This window comes from Ammospiza caudacuta, chromosome 1, assembly GCF_027887145.1.
Source record: "Ammospiza caudacuta isolate bAmmCau1 chromosome 1, bAmmCau1.pri, whole genome shotgun sequence".
Classification (NCBI taxonomy): domain Eukaryota; kingdom Metazoa; phylum Chordata; class Aves; order Passeriformes; family Passerellidae; genus Ammospiza; species Ammospiza caudacuta.
Window position 1 is genome coordinate 70,473,365 of NC_080593.1, and position 19,780 is coordinate 70,493,144.

Here is a 19,780-nt window from a genome sequence, read left to right on the forward strand (position 1 = left end):
CTTTCTGGCAAGATGTGAAAGAGAAATCCAGACAACTTCATAGTGAAGGTGTGTTACAAACCACATTCATACCTAGGTAAATTCACTTTCTCATTTCAAATAATGGTTTTTTATTTTTGTGTTTGTTCATTTGTTTGTTTTGGGGTTTTGTTTGTTTTGGTTTGGTTTTGGGGGTTTCTTGTTGTTTTTTAATTTGCTGCCATTCTGAGCTGGAAAGGAAGTATTGCAGTAGATTTGTACAAAGTTGCTCTACCCTGTCCCAGGAGCTGGTAGCCCCTAAGCAAAAAGACTGATGCATAATTTGAGAGTCAGTAGTTTTTGTGTTAGGCTCCTTTGGTGATACAAGGTAGGTAGTGGAAGTGTGGATAAATATTAAGTGACTGCCTGTGCTGCAGCACATAGTCATTAAGTGGTTTATGTGTGAAACCATGGAAGGAAGGGGTTGGAACAGAGACACTTTCTCCTTCCTGTTTGATCTGAAGTACCTGATGGTGAGAGATATAAACAAGAGAAACATGTTCGTAGGGTGGTTGGATATACACTGTACTCTTGTTTTAATTAAGCCTTGTCTGTTGCATTTGGTGATGCTTGCAGTGGTACAAATATCTGTTTGGCTCCTTTAGCATCCAACATGTTTTGTTGAAGCAGAAATAGTGTGGTCAGTCACTAAGTGGAAGCACAACTGAAATACTGGGTCCAGGTCCTTGTTTCACAGGCTGCAGGGGTGGTTTTAGTGTAAGACTACTTCTGGGTGTACTTTCATTAGCTAAAAATGTTTGCAGATGTTGTGATCATATGGGTCTTTCAATATCAAAAATCATGCCCAAAGTTATTTTTTATGGAGCTCACTCTGCTGTTGGCCAGTTAGGTGTCTTGTTGCCTCATGTTTTGTTTTAGTCATTAAAAAAAAATTAAATTCATATATCTTTATAATTACAAATTCCTGTCTGTCTCTGAAATAAATTGTGCCTTGTTTGAATGTTTCTAGGAGGTTAATGAATAATTGGCTTCTGAGTAAAAGGGAACATCATTTTAACAGGCAATTGAATCTGGTGTGATATATGAAAATTAACGGTTAGGCTTAGACCTTTAAATGTGATATAAATAGTTTTCATATTTAGACATGAAGATGTCCTTATTACCAAAAATTTCAAACACTGTTATTTATTTTGTATGCCTCTCAATGAATTCAATTTCACAAAAAATGAAGGCTAAAGTTTGTGTATTTAGGACCTGTACCTGAATGCTCGGACCCTTTTTATGTTATTTGTGATTAGGTGAGGGAGAGCAAGTCTGGATTTGTGGGTTTTTTTCTTCCTCCTTAACATTTTTTCCCTCTTTGTTATGATTGTGGAGGCATTTAGTCAAATTGAAAAGTCACCTCTTAGTCTTTGTACCTTCTAGGAAGGAAAAGTGTACAGTGATTTTTAAAATAGAAAATATTTTACATCTGTTGCTTTTATAGTTGGTTTTATATGTTAGCTGCTGATAAGCCAGTAATAAATCAGTGCAAGCCCTGCACGCCTACACTTTTCCTTCTTTGAACACAGCTTGGATATTTTTTGCTCCCTGCTCTCCTCTGTGTGGTGAACTGCACAGGGAGTTTTCCTCTGTTGCAGAAGGATTTGGAGATGAAGTTGCTGCCACACTTCAGATCTTAATCTTCCTTACTGTTTGCAGAGGATTCTTTGCCAGTCAGCTGGGTCAATATTAAAACCAAGCTATGCTGCCTAAAACCTATCAGTGCATCCAATTTCTCATATCTGGAGTTCTGAAATTGGCTGTAAATTGAGTTCCCTTAAAGGGAGGAAGGCCACAAGTGACAAGGCTCAGCCATCTCCAGCCTGCCAGTGAGCTGTGCTGCCAGCCTGGGGCAAGGCAGGGCTGATCATTTGCTTTGTTCCATTTTTGTTTACCAGTGTTTGTCTTCTCCTTTTAGGGGCTTGCATGCCACTTTCTGGCAGTGATAACTGCATATATTTATGTGGCTGGGTTGTCCCTGGGTAGTGGTGGTATTGGTGTTGTTATGTTGATGTCTTGTTCTCAATTCTACACCCTCTAAAAATTTAGAATTTTCTTTCTGTTTTGCTTTTTGTTTATGTGATTATGCAGAAATGTTGCTGGTGATACCAGACCAGCAATGGAGATGGCAGCCTGACAGTAACTAGCTCAGAAATTCTGTCTTTCAACCTCTCAGCCCTTCTGTATCCATTTGTTTCCATTTCAAAGGTGGTCTGCCTTTTAGTTGACTTTATTTTAATCAAATGCATGTGAGTACAAGGCTGTGTTGTGGATGTGTTATTTATAGCCCTACAGCAGTCAGGTGCAAAGTGATCTGAGCAACAGCTCCTGGTCAGGTTAAAAGAAAAACCACCTCCAGATGAAGGTTATACAAATGACTTAACTCTGTGTAGACAAAGGTGCGGGTGTGTGATGTCTGGATTTTGGGGTGAGAGAAACTCATTCCTGGTAGTGAAGCTGTTGGAGGCTGGTTGTGTGTTTTTGGAGTACCCATCCTCTGTGTTTACTGGCAATTTACCCTCGGGCAGTGAGTGCTGGAACATACAGGCAGGGAGGGAGGGCAGGGAGTGAGCTTTACTGTGTCACAGCACATGCTGGTGCCCTGGGAGCTCAGAGTCTCTTCTTGCAGAGTAAACAGAGGGCAACAGCTAATTAGTTGCTTTGCAATTTTTTTCTTGATGAAAAGGTAATTTTTTATTTCACTCCCAGTGCACTGGTTCTGCCTAATGGGTGCAAGAGGCAGAGCAAGAAAAATAACAGGACCTTCCCTGCTTGCTGCTCCAGGATAAGGTGGTACCTGTGCCCCCTCCTGGCACCGTGCTGAGATTGGATACAAGGCTGGGCAGCTTCTTGGGCTGCTCCCACATTTGTGATTTCTGCTGCAGATATCTGGCACCTCACTCATCTGGAGCAAATCAGGGTGTTATGTCGCCCAGCCTTTGTGCATGCCTGACATTTCCTCTCCTTTGGGCAAGAGCTGCAAAGGAAGTTGCTTAATTTAGAAAAGGGTTTTTTTTTGTTTACTTCTGTCTATTCATACTCTTGGTAGAAAAGATTCCTGCTTCCGTGTGAAACATCTGGCTAAATTATAAATGTGAGGAAGTGGCTGAAGAAATGGCTTAACTGAATTATTTATTTGTTAATTTTGTAGCTCTAATTTCTAAATTCTGTATTTCATTGTGACATAGCCATATATAGCCTCATATTGCTGTTAAAATAAGCAAACAGTGATAATACCTGAGCTTAAATCTGGTGTCCTGCATTGAGGCAGGCAATGCTGAAGGAAGGTTCTTCCCCATGCAAAGCCCTCAGGAGCCACCTGGAGCAGACCAAGTGTTCAGTGGTTCCAGCCTGAATTCCAGGTTTTCCAGTTCCTCTGGCTGTGGCCTTGTTTTTAGATGAGAAAATGGTGATTAAAGCTTCTCTGTGTCTGGGAATGTCATGCAAGTGGGCAGGGATGTGTGAAGACACCTGCTTATTGTCCAGTGCTGGACAGCCTCGTGCAGCAGCTTTCTCTAGGGGTCTGCAGAAATTCAAATTATGATTAGAAACATGGCTCAGCAAGATGGGAGAGCAGTTTTTGTCTTCTCTGCTTCCATAAACATATACAAATATAAGAGAACATTAATTTTATTTTTTCAAATTATGTGTTCACAGACTTTGTTTCAGCAAAAACAGATCTTTAAGATTTAGTTATGCTTACTTCCCATGTAACCCAGAATACATTTTAGATAAAGTTCTTTAGCTGCTAACTTGGTAAAATCTGGACATAAGCCACAAGGTGGTTTTCCTAATTGGACTGTGCAACTTTTCAGATAGGTTTGTAGCCAGGAATCAGTTCCTTCTTGTTCCCACAAGTGTTTGAGAAAGTAGTTTGTAGGTTTGTGGTGTGAATGGTCTGGCAAAGGGCTCTGCCCTCCTTTCCTGGGGATGCTTTGCCCTTGAGCCATGTGCCTGGTGCTGCTCTGGAGCCGTGGAGAGTGTTTCCTGTCCTGTTGGATGTGTGGTTCCCTGATCTGGGAAACATTCAAGCCCTAAGACATTCCTGTGTTGTTTATGGCAGGAGGAACCCATGCCCACAGTGTGCTCAGGTTTGCTGTGTGCCTGCAGGTACAGGGACCTGCCCTGGGAGGTGCTGGTGTCTGAGCCCTGCATGGGGCTGCTGAGGATCCACCATCACACCAGGAAAGGCAGGATCAGCCACAAAGGCTTTTTTCCTCCCATTTTTCTCATGGATAGGAATTCTCATGTAGTTGCCCACATTCCTTTATGTGATTGAATACAGTTAGGAAGCAAACCAGTGTTTGAATTGAGAATTGTATCTCACCTCCTGTACTTTTCCAGCTCAGCCCTTTTTTATTCCCTTGCTGGCTCTGCAAGAAAATACAAAGGAAAATTTGAAAACAGTAACTGAATTATTTCTGTTGCGTCAAGCAGTGGAATGATTTATTCAAAGCTGAGTGTGGGAAGGAAATCTGATATGATGAGCCAGGGGCACTCCTTCTGTTAGTTATGTCTCTCCCCTCCCATGACCATAATCTTCTTTTTGTCATTCTCTCTCACTCTCCCACCTTCTATACATTTTTTCTCTTACTACAAAAGGGTGGTAAATATAGGAGGTTTATTTGAAGTACCTGAAACTGTTCCCTTAGCAGGGATGATCTAACACCACAAACAACGCAACCCTTGCATAGGAAACAGCACATAAGATTCGTGCTGCCATTTATGTACTACAAGCAATCAAAGTATTCATGCCCAAGTAAAAATACAAATAATGGAGAAAGTGCTTGAAGTATGTATTTGTTTTCAAAGTCAGTAGCAGAACTAACTGCAGGGAGAACATCTCTAAGATCCTATGACCTTAAGAGTACAGCTTGACTGTCCCTAGGCAAGGTGAAGTCTACACCAGGCTCTGCTGGGTGATCTCCAGGACAGCATTACCTCTATGCACAGCTCTTATCTTTGGCTTTGTACCTCCACAGGTACAGCAAAGCACCATTTGAAACAGAAAATCACGTAGAGAAATAGTTTGGTGATGCTTAGAGAAGCTTGAGAGTAATTCATTTTTCCAGGTGTGGATATGGGCAAATATCTTCACAATTTTAGCCATAGCTGTGATGTGTACAAAGTCTACTGCTGTTGTAATCAAAACAAGTGAAATCCGCTTTCATGAATTGCAGCTGGATTCTTTCCAAGGAGCTGAGTTTCCTTTTAATGTTGGGCTATTAATTAGCTCAGCAATTCATTCTAGTTTTATTTGGAACAACTCAGCAAGTGTTGCCATATTTGAACTCTTCTGTAAGTGGCAGGAGTTTTCTTGAAAGAAGTCTTTCACTGCAGAAAAGTGAACATACCCATGGGAGGATGGCTTCTACTTGGGAAGATCCATCTATTCCCAGCCTACTTGCCAGCTTCCATGGAAGGAAGATGTGAAGAAACATTGTCTTTCTCTTTTCCAAAGTTATTGCAAAGCAAGAGGCGGCTTTCTATCCATTCAGCAAAAACATTTATTTCTTACCCCAGGTTTAACAAGATATTACTATTTAAAACTGATGAAGCTGCATATTCATCTTGGCTGTGAGCAACTCTCCAATAAACTCACACGTTTTTCTGAGTTGATTCTGGATAAACTTTGAATCCCAGTGGATATTTCTGGGTGGTCTGGTTTGCAATTTACATGAGATGCTGGAGGCACTGTAATGCCAATTCCCTTTTTATTGTTCTTCACTGTCTAATCAGGTTTTACCAAATCAAAGAATTCTGGTACTTAACAGGAAAACAGCTTTCACAAAAGCTATTGTCTAGTATTTTTAAAGATAGCAAGGAAGAAATTTAAGGAATATTTAAGCTTTGGCAGTGCTAAGGTCATTTAATGTTGTATGTGACAACAGCACAGTGAGGGATGTTCCACTGTGCTGACCTCTATGTGCGTGCACCTGCAGGTACTAACCTGCTGAGTTACCCTTGGCTTGAAGAGATGTGCTTGGAGAGGGCTGGAAAGGGAATGCTCTTTCCCTGACAGGTTTTGTGCACCATCACTGAGCCCATTGGATCACACTGTGCTGCAGAACTGCCCACAAACCAGCCACAAGCAGACCCCACAGTACAGAGCCCTCTGTGTGCACAGAGTGGTGGAGAGTGTTCTCTACAGTACAGAGATCATGCATTTAACATAAGGAATAAAAGCCTGTAACCAGATACTGAGGACTTGATTTTGAATGAAAAATGGAATTGTTATTGCTTCAGGAAGCAGGTTTTCTTCCAAGGTTGGATGTCATATCTTTTTCACTTTAAAATCAATTGACCAAAAGGAAATCTTCACTGGTCTTTCCTCTTCTTGTCCTAGAATATATTTTTTCTTTCCTTATGGTAATGTTGCTTGGAAGATAAAAGCTCACTGGGAAATGGAAGAGGAAAAACAATATCTGTACTTCTTCTAACTGTGCACCATTTGCTTTTATATCAGGAGAAGTTTCCTCACCATCTCTGCATTACCACAGCCTCATTTTTCTTTTTGTATCCTCATCCTCATGGGATTAAAATTAGAGGTCTGACCAGGGGCTGTCCTGCCTGCTCTTGTTCAGGCACAGTGGCTGTGTGCAGTGTTTGGCATGGCTCTCTCTTGTTGGGTGGGTGTCCCAATTCTGTCTGCCTGCCTTTGCCTTCCCCAGACCTGTGTCAGGGTTAATGCTGAACCCTGGAGACAGAATTATTAATGCAAAAGTCACCCCTTAGTCTGAGTGGCACCTCCTTCTGCAGTGAATGCATGTGCTGCTTAGAGCACCCAAAACACAGCAGCTCATTGGCTCTGCATCCCTGCACTTCCCCTTTCACAGTGTTCATTAAATATCTATCCAGAGTGCCTGGCATAAATCTTTAAAAACAAGGCTGCCCTGGGGGCCAAATGTGTGACAGCCCTTCACAAAGAGGCTCACTAATTGCCTTTGATTAAATTGCCTGCACTTCTGCTGGCCCTTGTGCTCTCAGCCAGCTCTGTGTGTTCTGGGCTCTCTCTGACATGGTGGTGCCACCAGAGCAATTGAGGTCCCCTGAGATGGGATGGGTTATTCAGGACATCACCCTAATTTCCACTGATTGCTTCTGGCATCACAGGGGGACCAGGGGAGGAAAAGGAGCTAGGGGCTTTTTGCCATTTATATCAGTGTGTGTATGTTTATGTATCTGCACACGTGTATGGGGTTACAATTGTATTTATGAGAGTTTAATAAACAGCACCCAGTGTTTGCTCAGACTCTGTATGTAATCCCATTCAAGGCTTGTTATGAAGTTGACACAAGAGAAAGGAGCAAGGTGCTTTCCAGGGGTTGAGCCTCTGGATGTGAGGAGCTTCAGACAAGCTGTCTCCCTTTGATCTGAGGGAATGGGTGCAGGGCAGGCAAAGCTTTATTATGACCTAAAAAAGCACCAAGTACTTTTCTTGGTCCTCCATTTAGTTTTCTTCCATCCTTGTCTCTTCTGTTTGATAAGCCAGGCTGCAACCAACTCAAGTCTCCTGTTGTCAAATTCTTGTTAGCAATGTGCAGTTCTGCTGACAATGTGCTCAAATCCAGAGCTCAGTGCATCTATTCATTCATCCAACAGCATGATGGTAATGGTGAAAAAATCCTCCTTGGAGGAGCACATCATGTGGAATCAGTGCTTGCAGGGACAGGGGCTGCCCTGCTGTCTCTGTGAGCTGGGAAGCGTTTAATAGACCTGAAACAAGGTGTTATGTTGTTATTTCTTTGTTCCTGTTTCTTTGAGGACCATTATCCATCTAGAGATTGCAAACTGAGCTTTTGAAACAGCTGCTGTTGAAATGCTGTTAGTCAGTTGATAAATTAAGAGAAGTGCAGATTTCCAGCTATTGAATTTCTTCTCTGTTCTTATTTTAAGTAGCTACAATGTTTTTAAAAATTCGCTAACAAATACAGATGCAGATCCCTTTCAACTAAAGCATCAAAGTAAATGAGCTCCTCTGATACATCTCACATCAGTTTTTGTTTCAGCTTCTCTCATACACATTCCTGTCAAAAAGATGTCAATAATGATTTAGATCCTGCTAAGAGAAAAGGCACCAGCTGTTGTGAACAGCAGAGGTGTTAGGTTTGCAAAACATTGCTGTGACCAATTGTGCATTTCCTTTAGAGAAAGCCACCTTTTTGGAACAAGAAAGAGTCCCATATATTTCTGTGCAATCTCAGTTTTTTGCAGAAATAATCAAACATTTATATGGGTTTGGAGAGTATCTTAAGGGGGATAGGAAATTTTAGACTGGAGGTGGGAGAGAATTTTTTTTATAGATGGCAATTAGCATGCCTAAAAACATATGTCATGGTAAAACTTTTTAATCACTTTTTAACTGCATTTAATTTAAGCCATCTTTATACTGAAATTAGTGTGTTCTCTATCTACCCATTTCTCATGCTCCTTGTCCCTGCTGTTTAGGTTTCCAGGGACATTCTCTCAGTGTTGTTTCAGAATGCTGTTACTCACATCCAGGAGCTGTCACCAAAAGTCAGTGTTGGCTGGGAGCTGTGGAGATGCTGCTGCTGCTGCTTTCCTCTGGAAGTAGGAGAGATGGCAACTGCAGCACCTCAAAAGTGATTTAACATTTCTTTGGGTTTATTACTTTGTATATGGCAGGCAACATGGTGTATTAAAGGTTTCTTATGCAGTCAGCCATCTGTTTTGTAAGATGTTTTTTGTCTTGTGCAATGTAAAACTTGGCAAATGCAGATGCCATGGGATGAACAGGGGAATGATACGTGCTTCTTTCCCTGCCACTGATGCTCCCTGGGCAGCAGCTTGCATCCAGGGCATGGTTGCAGACATCTCTGCATCCACACACTGGTCAGGCAGCTTCTGCTCAGGGTCTCCTGTCCCTGCAGGAGCTGGGATCAGCCTTGTCCTGCCCTGCCCGGCTGCATATACATTGTGCCTGGGAAGTCCACAGCTCCTGCAACTGAGTTAATGAGGATTAAGTAAACACCCTGCATTGAATCCAACCTGGCTCTGTGCTGGTGGTCCAAACCCTCCACTTGTGGGTAGCTACAGACTGTCTGCAGCTCAGAGAGCTCCTCCTAAGATACTGTGACACAGCTGAGCAGTATCAGGTCTGGAATAGGGATGGTGTGTTACTCAATTGTGCCTTACAGGAGCAAGTCAGGCATGTGGAAAGTAAAGAGAGGGAAGGTTGCACCTTGTTTTTTAGTTGGATTTTGCATGAGAGGTATAGCTATATTTACTTTTTTTTCATGCTATGCCTCTCTGTGAGGCTGCACAGTGCATCTAAAGGGTATTTTGCCTGGCATTAGTTTTGGCACTATCCTGGTCTTTGTATACCAGTTGGTCACCTGAATTAGTTTTGATAAAAAAGAATTCTGTTCTGATTAGATATTTCCTTATCAAGACAGCTCCATGCATTAGATCCAGGCAATCTATTGAGGTCAGGAATTAAGTGTGCTGCTGCACATCTGGTGAGGTGTCGTGCTGGCTGCCTGCCCTGGTGCCAGCCTGATGGCTCCGTCAGCTCAGCTTATGTCAGTGCTCAGGGACTGATTTGACACATATTAAATGTGTTAATTAAATGGTGGGCTAGCATCTGTTCAAAAGAACTCTCACCAAATTGATGATGTGTGGAAAAGTACCTTTGAAGGAGCACCTGTGTCAGCTCACAGGTGTATTTTAGAATAACTTCTGTCCTGATGTGCTGTTAGGGGAAAATAATACTATTACTCAGCCAGTGGAGTTTGAGTCTATTACTGTTCCCTTTTCGTGGCAGTGGATTGGATTTCTCCAGAGAGGAAATTAGATTTTTCCTTCCCTTTCACTCTGTCTCTGTCCTGTGCTTACATCAATTGGTGGCTGTCTGTGCACGGCAGTGTGTGTGATAACCTTTACTTCCACAAGTTACTTCATTTGCTGTTCCCTAATAAACTGTGTTTACACATGATGCTTCTTTGCTTGTGGTGCCAGCAAAGGCAATCAAGATGATGTGCTCCTTGTCTGAATTCATGCAGGAGTGAGTGTTGTCTTAGCTTGGGCCATTTCAGCCAGGACTGAATCAGAAGTGTGCTAACTGAGAGATGGAAGTGTATGTAGCCCATGGGTAGGGCTTGCAGCTCTTAGAAGTTTGTGTCTGGTAACCAAGGGGAAATTTGTGTATATAAGCAGATATGTTGGATTTTATTTTCCTGTCCCCCTAGCAGCCAGCTGTAATCTAGTCTGGGAGTTATTGATAGTTTTTTGCTGCAATTTTATCTGGTCAGCTAGCCAAAAGCTACCTTGGGGGCCATGTTATTCCAGGAGAATCCAGTGAGACGATTTGTTTGCAGCAGAGGGCAAATCCCACAGAGAGTGTTGGAGGAAGACAAGGTCCCAGAGGTTTGAGAGAGCTTGTTGGGAATTAGGAAACACAGCAGCAGCAGGGACAGGGTCACCTCCCAGCAGTCTTCAAGATCACTGTGACGGAGGTGGCGGAGCTCACCATGCCAAAAGGGTGACCTCAGGGAGCACAGAGGTGGTGGGACGTGCTGGAGGTGCTGAACAGCTTGGGAAACTGAATACTCTTCGAGGCTTTTTCCTTTCCTTTTGTGCTCTGATGAAAAGCAGAGTCCAAATGCAAAATTCTTTCTCAAGGTCACATCCTGCGCTTGACTTTTGGCTGAGCAGGGCTGAGGCAAACACAGCCTTGGTGCTGTAGGCTGTTACTTCCTCTGGGAATTTCTGGTGTCCCACATTTTACACCTAAAGCTATGTTGCCAGGGAATCCTTCTCAAATTATGAGTGTTTTTCACCTGAGTCTCATCTTTTTCCTCCCTTTTGAAGAGGAGGAATGTCTCAGAGCAGTGCTAAGATGGAAGGAATTGAGAGTATTCGGTGTGCAGTAATATGGGGGAAATTGACAGAAACTGGGGGGTTTTGTCTGTTTTTTTTTAATATAATGTGCAACTGTGAGTGTGAATCTAGAATCAGACTGTCACTGTCTCCTTGGGGATTTTTTTCAGTGTGAATGCTGTTGGCCAGCAGGTGCTTCGTCTTGGCCATTTTCTCCAAGGGATACTCCTATATAATTACAGTCTCGGTGGCTTACAGATGGAAACTGGGCAGGGAGAGAACACTGGAAAGGCACAAAAAGCTGCTACCTTGTGGTTTCAGATGGAGCTAAAACTTGGGCTGCAGAACAAGGATTGCTTTGTGTTTTGGGTCTGGAGATGGGAAGGTGAATGCTAGAGAGTTGTTCAAGCAGTGCAATGTAGCCTCTTTTTCCTCTTGATATGCTATTTGCAAATGACTTAACTTCTTTATTTTTTTTTAAATAGAAGTATTTGCCTTTCATCCTTGAGCAAATATTCTGAGAATAAATGTCAGCCTTCTAAGAAAAACGAGAGGGTTTCTGAAATGTGAAACAGATTGTTAGCAGTGTGGAAGTGCAAGATGGAGTGAGAAAGGACAGGATGTGGATCTTAGTCCCTCCATGGCAGGGACAGCTTGCCTGGTGGGATTTGGAGGAGATGGGCCATGCAGGGCCATGCTCTGTGGCTACATGAGCTGATGTGAACCCAGTAATACTGCAGTTCTTCCCGGTGTCCTGTCTGTATGTTCCCAGACTGCTCCTTCCACAGCTGCAGATGGAGAGAATGGGAGGAAAAAAAACAGTTGGAAAGGGGAGAGGACAGCATTTCAGATATCAGGCTGTGGCATACTTACTGTGATTTTGTCTGACTTTGCCATCTTCTTTTCAGAAGAGGTTGCCTGAAAAACTGTTGTAAAGGATACCAGCCTAGTTTGTCCATCCCAGTGCCAGGGAGAGAAGCTGTTAGCAAAGACATTTTGCCCTTTCTGATGTAAAGTCCTTGTACCTATTGTCACCAGTGCCTGTTCCATTTGCCTGGTTAAGCTGTTGTCCGACCTGTGGTTTTCACTGCCCAGAGCAGTGACATCCTGCACAGAGCAGTGGGGCTGAGCCCCAGGGTGCTGCAGAGCTGCTTCAGTAGCTCCCTCACTCACACCCCAGCAAACCTGAGTGCTCGTGGGCATAACACATCTGGCCCCAGGAAATCCAGATTTCCCAGCCAGAGGTGCAGTATGCTGTGCATGTCTCATGTGTTCAGTGCCCTGTGCCTGGGATGCCGGTGGGTCCCAGGTCTGGATCACACCTGAGGTAAGACAGCTGCCCTCAGGCTGGGAGCAGTTTTGCCTTAGGGGGTGTCTGGGTCTGGGTTGTTTGTCCACTGTTGCTGAGTGCTTATTGCCTGTGAGAGAGTGAGTCCCATGTGTCCTGAGCATGATAGACATTGTGAGAGAGTGTGTCCCACATGTCCTGAGCATGCCTGATCTCACTGCCCATGTACTGCAAGACAGCTTGGCATGCAGGTTTCAACTTGCCCATACAATCACTTGCCTGGGCCTTAGGGAAATTAGGTCTCTGAGTTGGATGTGCTGCTCTGACTGAGTAGGAACGCTAGGAAAGGAAGCAAAATCCTTCCTATGCATATCTCCTTGCTCACACAAAATTTTCCAAGTGGAGCAAATGTATGTATCTGGGAGTTTTTGGTATTGATGATGATTTCCATGATTAGTGTGTATGATGAGGGTTTGCTCCATGCTCCACCAAGTAACTGAGATGGAAACTTTCTCATTGATTTGGGGAGCTGGAGCTTGCTTGCTCAATTTGCCATGGGTGGGTAAAGCTGATCTCAGTCTTGGAGTAATTTGATCTGAGCTGGTATTTTGGTCATGTGAGCTTGGTGGAAATGGTTGCAGCCACAGAGGCCTCCTGGGTGCATGGAGCCCCAGTGTGAGCATCAGCTGGGTGCCTTTCCTGCTGCCAGGGCAAGGCTGCTGCCGAGGGTGGCTCTGCTGCAGGGGTGGGAAAGGGTTCACTGAGAGATGCCTGCTAAAAACTGCAGTGCTGAATCTTTTATCATATGAAATTGAAGCTAGATATGTTGGAAAGTCAGTAGGCTGTCCTCATATGTAAAGCATTTCAACAGAGATGTGGTATTTCATATGCTGCTGGTGTTGCCTAAAAGTCACACTCACCCAGCTAGAGCAGAGATTATTTTCTTGTCATCTCCAGCTTTTTTAGAGGAAAGGGCAGAAACTGATCATATGCATGTGATAATCCAGAGAAGAAAATAGATGCTAAACAATCTCTGAAGCTATTTCCTTTCTATACAATGAGTAACTGCTGCATGCAGAGTTTTTTACTGTGCACCAGTGACTTAATAAAATATACTTTTATTATTTGGTCACTGCTTCCTGACTTTATATACAAGTTGATATCTCGGTTATTTTTATTTTTACCTGATACTAACCTGAGCAATGCAATTGAAATGCTAAAGCCTTACATATCTAATGCAGACTTCCTGTTTCTATGGCAACAAAACTCGACCTTGTACTTAATGAAGGAATATTGAAGTGTGAGTAACTGTTACTTTAAGGTTTAGAAAAACAAACAGAAGCACTTTATATCTGGAGATTAGAGAAATAAAACGGAAATGACCTCTTTGCATAGAACAACAAAAATTTCCTAGGCTTGGGATACTTCATTAGTAAGAATGAAACCATATTAATGTCATAAGGAGCTCTGTGTTTTAATCTTTTTTACCAATTTAAAATGTAAAAGCCTTTTATAGCATGTGAGAGTCTTTGAGAGCTTTTTCTCCCCTTTTTGTTTCCAAAGCTGCTGTGTTTGTGGTTAGGCTAATGAAAATTTGGGCTGCCTGACAACAGATACAGTTTCTTTTTTTATTGGCAAAAATCCATTGGTAGTTTTTGTATTGGCTGAAAAGAAAGGGAACAAAATGTGTGGTGTTTAATCCTACATTTGATCTACAAGTTAGTTCCTGGTCAGTTAGTTTAAATCTGTGTTACAGTGATAAATGCAAATTGCAGGTCAGAGAGTGAATGAAGGAGCAGCTGTCATCTCTTCCTATTTTCTTAGGGCTTTTCAGTTAAAATTTTAATAACCATTAAATTCTAATTTAAAACCACCACAGAAAACATCCCATAGAAAAGCAACAATGCTGACAGCAACATATCACGAATGTTTACAGGCCTCTTTCTGTATCAGCGTTTCAATAAGTGCTACACAACATTTGTGGCAGGTTTATTGAGCTAAAGTATTAGTCTGTGCAAGTGAATGTGGGCAAATGGGAAATATGATATAGAGGCTTCCATTACAATCTTACTGGTGAAAAGATTTCCACAAGCCAGTACCATTTTTGTGTTTGCTATTTCTTCTGTGACTTTTTTAAAATTTTGTTGTTAGGCTGTGATTCTGACAGATTCATCTTCTGACTGAATAAAGCTAGCCAGGGTTCAGGGTTTAAGGAAATATTTGACCTAGTGAACTGAGTTTTATCTACTCACTTGTCACAAGACAGCTGAGGCAACCAGAGAGACCAGTGATGGTGGTAAATTGCCCCACAGCAAAAGGAAGGATGGAGGGCAGGATAAGACAGATGGGAGGTTGGCCTGTTTGAAAGTTGATCAAGATAAGCTATTGGGAAAAGCAAACCCAGAAACAACACACTCAGCAAAATCCAGCTTGGAATTGGCTGAGTCAAAGCATATTAAGTGTGGGCAGGTGGCATCCCATTTGAGCTGGGTGCCTGAATCCTGCTGAGAGCTGTGCTCTTCCAGCTCCCAGCAAACTGTTTGGAAAGGCAGGTGGTGTCTCTGAGATGTGTGAAAAGCCATGACCCAAGATCTTTGGCTTGTGTTTGACCATACATTCTCTTTTAAAAATAAACACCTTGTTGTTAAGTAAAATGCTTCTCTAGGCAGACACTGAAGGAAATCTGGCAGTGAGGATGCAGCAGGTAAATGGAAGTTTCACCACAGACAGCTGGGTGAGCCTAAATATGGGAGGAAGCAAAACTTATTTGATTCTGCAGAGCTTTGACCAAAGCTCCTGCAGGACATGACCTCCCTTAAAGTTTCCTGGAGATGCTCTGGGGGTGTCTTTGCTGGTGGGGCTGACTGTCTGTGTGCTCTGTGTTTCAGGGATAGAGCTCTGTCCTCCCAGGCACCGGTTCATGATCACCATGGTGGCGAGCTTCATCGAGATGGCAGGGCAGTTCCTCATGCCAGGGCTGGCTGCCCTCTGCAGGGACTGGCAGGTCCTCCAGGCAGTCATCATCTGTCCCTTCCTGCTGATGCTGTTTTACTGGGTGTAAGTATTTCTTCCTCCTGCCAACGAGCCCCTGATGTTGGACTTGGGAGATGCTCCACTCTCAGGAAGAGTGTGTGCTTCACAATACATATTCCTTTCCCCTTGTTCTTCCATCCACCTTGTGCAAAGCTTGACTTTCAAAAAAATAATAACTTTATAATCTGCGGTAGCATGCAAATATGCTACAACCTGCAACACACTGGGCGCTTGGGAGACAGTCCCCTTTCACTGAGGTGAAGCTGTACTTTGTTATTATTCTGGCTTTCACGTCCCCTTTAAGCACTAAAATAGTTCTTGAGAAGATGCATCCCAGCCTGGCTGTTGTCAGATTGTGACTGCATGGCTATATTTTCCCTTAATACTTATGTTGTGGTTCTGGACTGACACTGTTGGTTTCTTTGATCCAAGAAAAGTTACAAATAACGTCTGTCAGCCCTGGAACAAGCACGCTGGGATGTTTTGTATGCCTGAGGTAGTCAGCCCTGAACTAGACTTGATTTTGCCCAAATTAGCACATGCTATGCTGAAGTCGGGTGGCTGGTCTGTGCCAGGCATTGGCTTGGGATTGTTCCTACAAGGAATTCCCCACTCCCAACCAGTCCCACTCATCTGTGCCTGTGGCACTGTGGTGTTGGTACAGCTGTCTGAGACAAGTAGGATGGCTTTCACCTTGGGAATAGTGCCAGGTCCATCTCCACCATGACTTTATAAACATTCAAAAAAATTCTTTCTTTGTTGCTCTGTCTTAATAGTGACACGCAGTGGCAGCATAAGACAACAGAGGCTTCTGAGAGTAGTGTCGTACAAAACCATAACAATAAGAACACTAACAAGTCTAAAATATTTCATTATTGTACACTGAGAAGAATGCACCACTCTGTGCAGGACCAAGCTTGTTAGGTACCGTGGTGAGCTAGGCTGCTAGTTGTAATGCCTGACAAGTTACAACATGTAAAAACATGTTGCACTATGTAACAGTTATATTTTTGTATTAACTTCTTACAGACCCCTCCTGTGTTGATGGTGGTAACCCTCGGTGGGGATTTCACTGCTTATTCCCAAGGCAGATATGCCTCAGCATGGGCAAAATGTGCACTCAGGAGAGTTAAAAATCCCTTGAAAATAATGACAGCAGGGGCAGGGGGTTACCCCTGTATTCCAACATATAGAATTTAAATAGCCTCATCTTGACAGCCTCATCTACCTCTTTGATGAATAATGAAGAGTGTTTTTGTTAATCTGTGACGCTGTTCTTCTCTCCCTCACCTGCTGTATGCTATACACGTGCTGGTCTGCTCCAAAGCTTCATGTAGTAATGCCTGCCAGCTGAAATACTTCATGTCCACCACTGGATAAAACACAATATCAAACAGAGTATTTACAGACATTTGTGTCCAAAAGGATGGTGCAGTAGTATGGAGATGCCTAATGAGCATGGGGGATGGCATGGAGAACAGGCATCCCTCAGCAGTCTTCTGGAGGCCGCACATTTTTCGGGTGGCTTTGGCTGGGTCTCACACATTCCTGTTGAGAGGTCATTCCTGAGTGACATTGAAAGGGATAGGAAATGCCAAAAATTATGCTGTAATCTGCAAGAACTCTGTGGCTTTTTAGCTGGACAGGGCAGGCAAACCAAGCAAATAAGTCCCCCTTATATATTGTGGAGCATAGCAACTTGAGAAGTAGTGGTAATAGCCAGAGGATGGGGATTTGTGTTGCCCAAGGTTTTTGCATTTGCAGAAATGAACCTTGGTTGGGATGCCTCTTTAATTATATTGTCAGTACAGTATGTACTTTTCTCTTAGGCTCTTTGCTTCCATCTGTTGCATATTCTCTGGGAAGTGTTACCATTTCATTACCTCTTTCTTTCCTTCCAAATGGAACGTGGACCCACAGCGGGTGTTACAGATAAAGGAAGAAAGCTAACTGATTGGTAATAAAAGAAGAACTGGAAAACTGCACTGCTTGCTAATTCCCCATCATGTACCCAAAGCAGTGAGTCAACAGATGCTGCAAATAGCCCCTGCACTGCCTCCTCCTTTTCTGTACTCTCTTTACTTCCATCTCCTGCTGTGAGAGTGCTGTTTGCCCCTCCAGGCTGGGGCTTGGCCCTCTTCCCACCCATGGTTTTGCTCTTCTGTTGGCCACATGCACATGGCAGGCTACGCAGTCCCCAGGAGGTGCATGGCTGAGTGGATTGGGAAGCTGGGCCCAGATGGGAGAAAAGGGGAAGGCAGCATTTTTGTCTAGGAGGGTTGGGGAGATGGGCTTGGATACAAAAGTATGGAGCAGATACCCCTACTGGGCTCTTAGGTCATTCTGGAAGGGCAGAAAGGCACCCATGTACGTCAGACATGGGCACAGGGCGTTGTGACAGGGGTATAAAGATAATTTAATAGAAGTTAGACTCCTTTCAAGTGTGTGTATGTATTAGAGCCATAAGGGAAGTGGAACTCTAACTATACAGAGACCTTATTTCTTCTCAAAGGAAGCTCCAGACAGGATGATGCCATGAATGTCAGTAAAGGCATCAATAATTTGAAATAAACTGCTTCCCTCTAACCAAAACTGAAGAAATTGAAAGAGTTGGCTGGTTCTTTTCTGGTGCTTTTAGATAGGATTTACTCGCACCAAGACACAAAGTTGCAATTACTGTGTTTGTTGACCTGAGGCAGCCCCCTAATTGACAACACATTGCAGCCTTTCCATGGGCATCCATTTTCCATCCATCTGCGCAGAATCACAGTTCTTCCAGCTACATGTGGTACCTTCCTGGTCTTTATCAAGGATTCTTTCCTCTTAGGATTTCTCCCACCCCCAGTTCTTTCCTTGCCTGTGAAAGCATGGCCCTTTGCTTACTGATGGAGGAGATAGCAGACTATCAGCCAGCTATATGAGGAAAATACTGAAAATCAAAGGTCAGCAGGAAGGAGCGCATGCATTGGCTGTGGTTCACCAGGGACAAGCTGTCTGCACACCTTGGAGCAGGAGCACTGAGGGAGTGTGATGTACTGCTCTAGGGGAGGCAGGAAACAAAGGATGGAGTGGCACAAAGGGCTTGTGGTCATGCTCTGTTTAAAACAATGGAGCTGATGGGAACTGTAAGCCAAAGGAATTACCCAAAAGGTGACCAAAAGCTGAACTTTGTGACATTAGCTCAAAAATATGTATTATTTTTTACCCCCTCATATGCTAATGACTGAAGTCACAAAAATTCCAACCTAAACATGAAATGACATCACCTGTAACTTTACCTTTCCCTTCCCTCAAAGAAAACATTATAATTGTAGCTTAATCGAGGAAGGAGGTCAGAGGAGGCTGCGCCTTTGTATCCTTGGGCCATCGATGGGCTATACCTATCTCCTCTCTCACCACCTGTTGTGTGAGACTCGAACACTCACAAATACTGAGTGCTTTTTCAGGAAATTCAAAAAGCAAGCTTGTGTTTGTGATCATACTTTTAGTGCTACTTAGTCATCTCACAATTTAATGCATTTGTCAATGGCTGTCATTCATACTGTAAGTATTATTGGTGTGTGCTTCCACAGACAGTGTATTTATCACCAGCAACCCAAGAACAATTCCTGTTGCTCAGTAAGTGATACTTGCATCTGGCCATGAGATTTATTGAATGTGACCGGACTTCTACTCTGGCCATGAGAGTCCATTGGGTGCAACCAGACTTGGTGTGTCACACTGTTGGAGAATTTGTGACCATGGGAGTTCTTATTGAATGTTACTGGATTGATGGCCTGGACTCAAGGCAGCCCATGGACTTTTAAGTGTCCCTAAGGAATCTCTCACTGCTCACACTGAGAGATGGAACACCTGAAAGATGCTAGGCTTCAGCACTTCCAGTCTGAGCAACTTGCAAGACCCAGAAGATAAGAGACATGTTTGTGCCCAGCCTGTGAAGCCCATCCTTGTGGCTCCTTTCCTTTCCCTCTGTGTGGGTGGTCATCACAGGACTTGTTGTTTGGAACCTGTGAGCAGACTGCTGAAAATCTAAAACTTACAGGCTGGTGGCTGAGGCTGTACCCTCACCACGGCCAAGCATGCAGAGATTTTGCATTCAAAAAATTCTTAGTACTTTAAAAAAAAAATGCTTTTTCTTTACAAGACTTTCTGCTGAAAGATGTGCTAAATCATCTGTGCAGCACGAGGCGTAGTAAATAAGCTGTCAAGCTGAATGGCTGTCATCATAGTTGTTACATGTTTTTATTGGCTGATATAATTTAGATTGCAGTCTGCCTGATTTCTCTCCTTTTTATTTCTTCTTCCAAAAATAATTTCTGTGTCTCAGTTGGAGGCTTTGCTAAGGTGTTTTCCAAAATGTATCAGCCCTCAGAGATAGTACGATAATGGTGCAATTGGCTGCTTAGAAGGACAAGAACTGGGCAGCATCCACAGCAAAGATCAGTGTTTTGTGAAGGAAGTTTGAGGGTTTATTATGTATTTGAAGTTAAAAGTAGTTGTTAAATTTGTTTTTAATACGGTCTTTTGGAAGAACAATAAAAACAAAGTCTCAACATGAAAAAAACCAGAGTGAGATCTGAAAGTTTTCATGTCTTTTGT

The 19,780-nt window shown here is 43.2% G+C and overlaps 1 protein-coding gene across 2 annotated transcripts in view; it reads left to right on the forward strand.

Annotated features, from left to right (window-relative positions):
• SLC22A23 (solute carrier family 22 member 23) overlaps positions 1-19,780 on the forward strand; it is a 104,923-nt gene that overhangs the window by 58,475 nt on the left and 26,668 nt on the right. For both annotated transcript variants that reach the window (XM_058812345.1, XM_058812353.1), the window contains exon 4: positions 15,037-15,205. In XM_058812345.1, the coding sequence (XP_058668328.1) occupies positions 15,037-15,205 (169 nt within the window). The remainder of the gene's footprint in view (positions 1-15,036; positions 15,206-19,780) is intronic.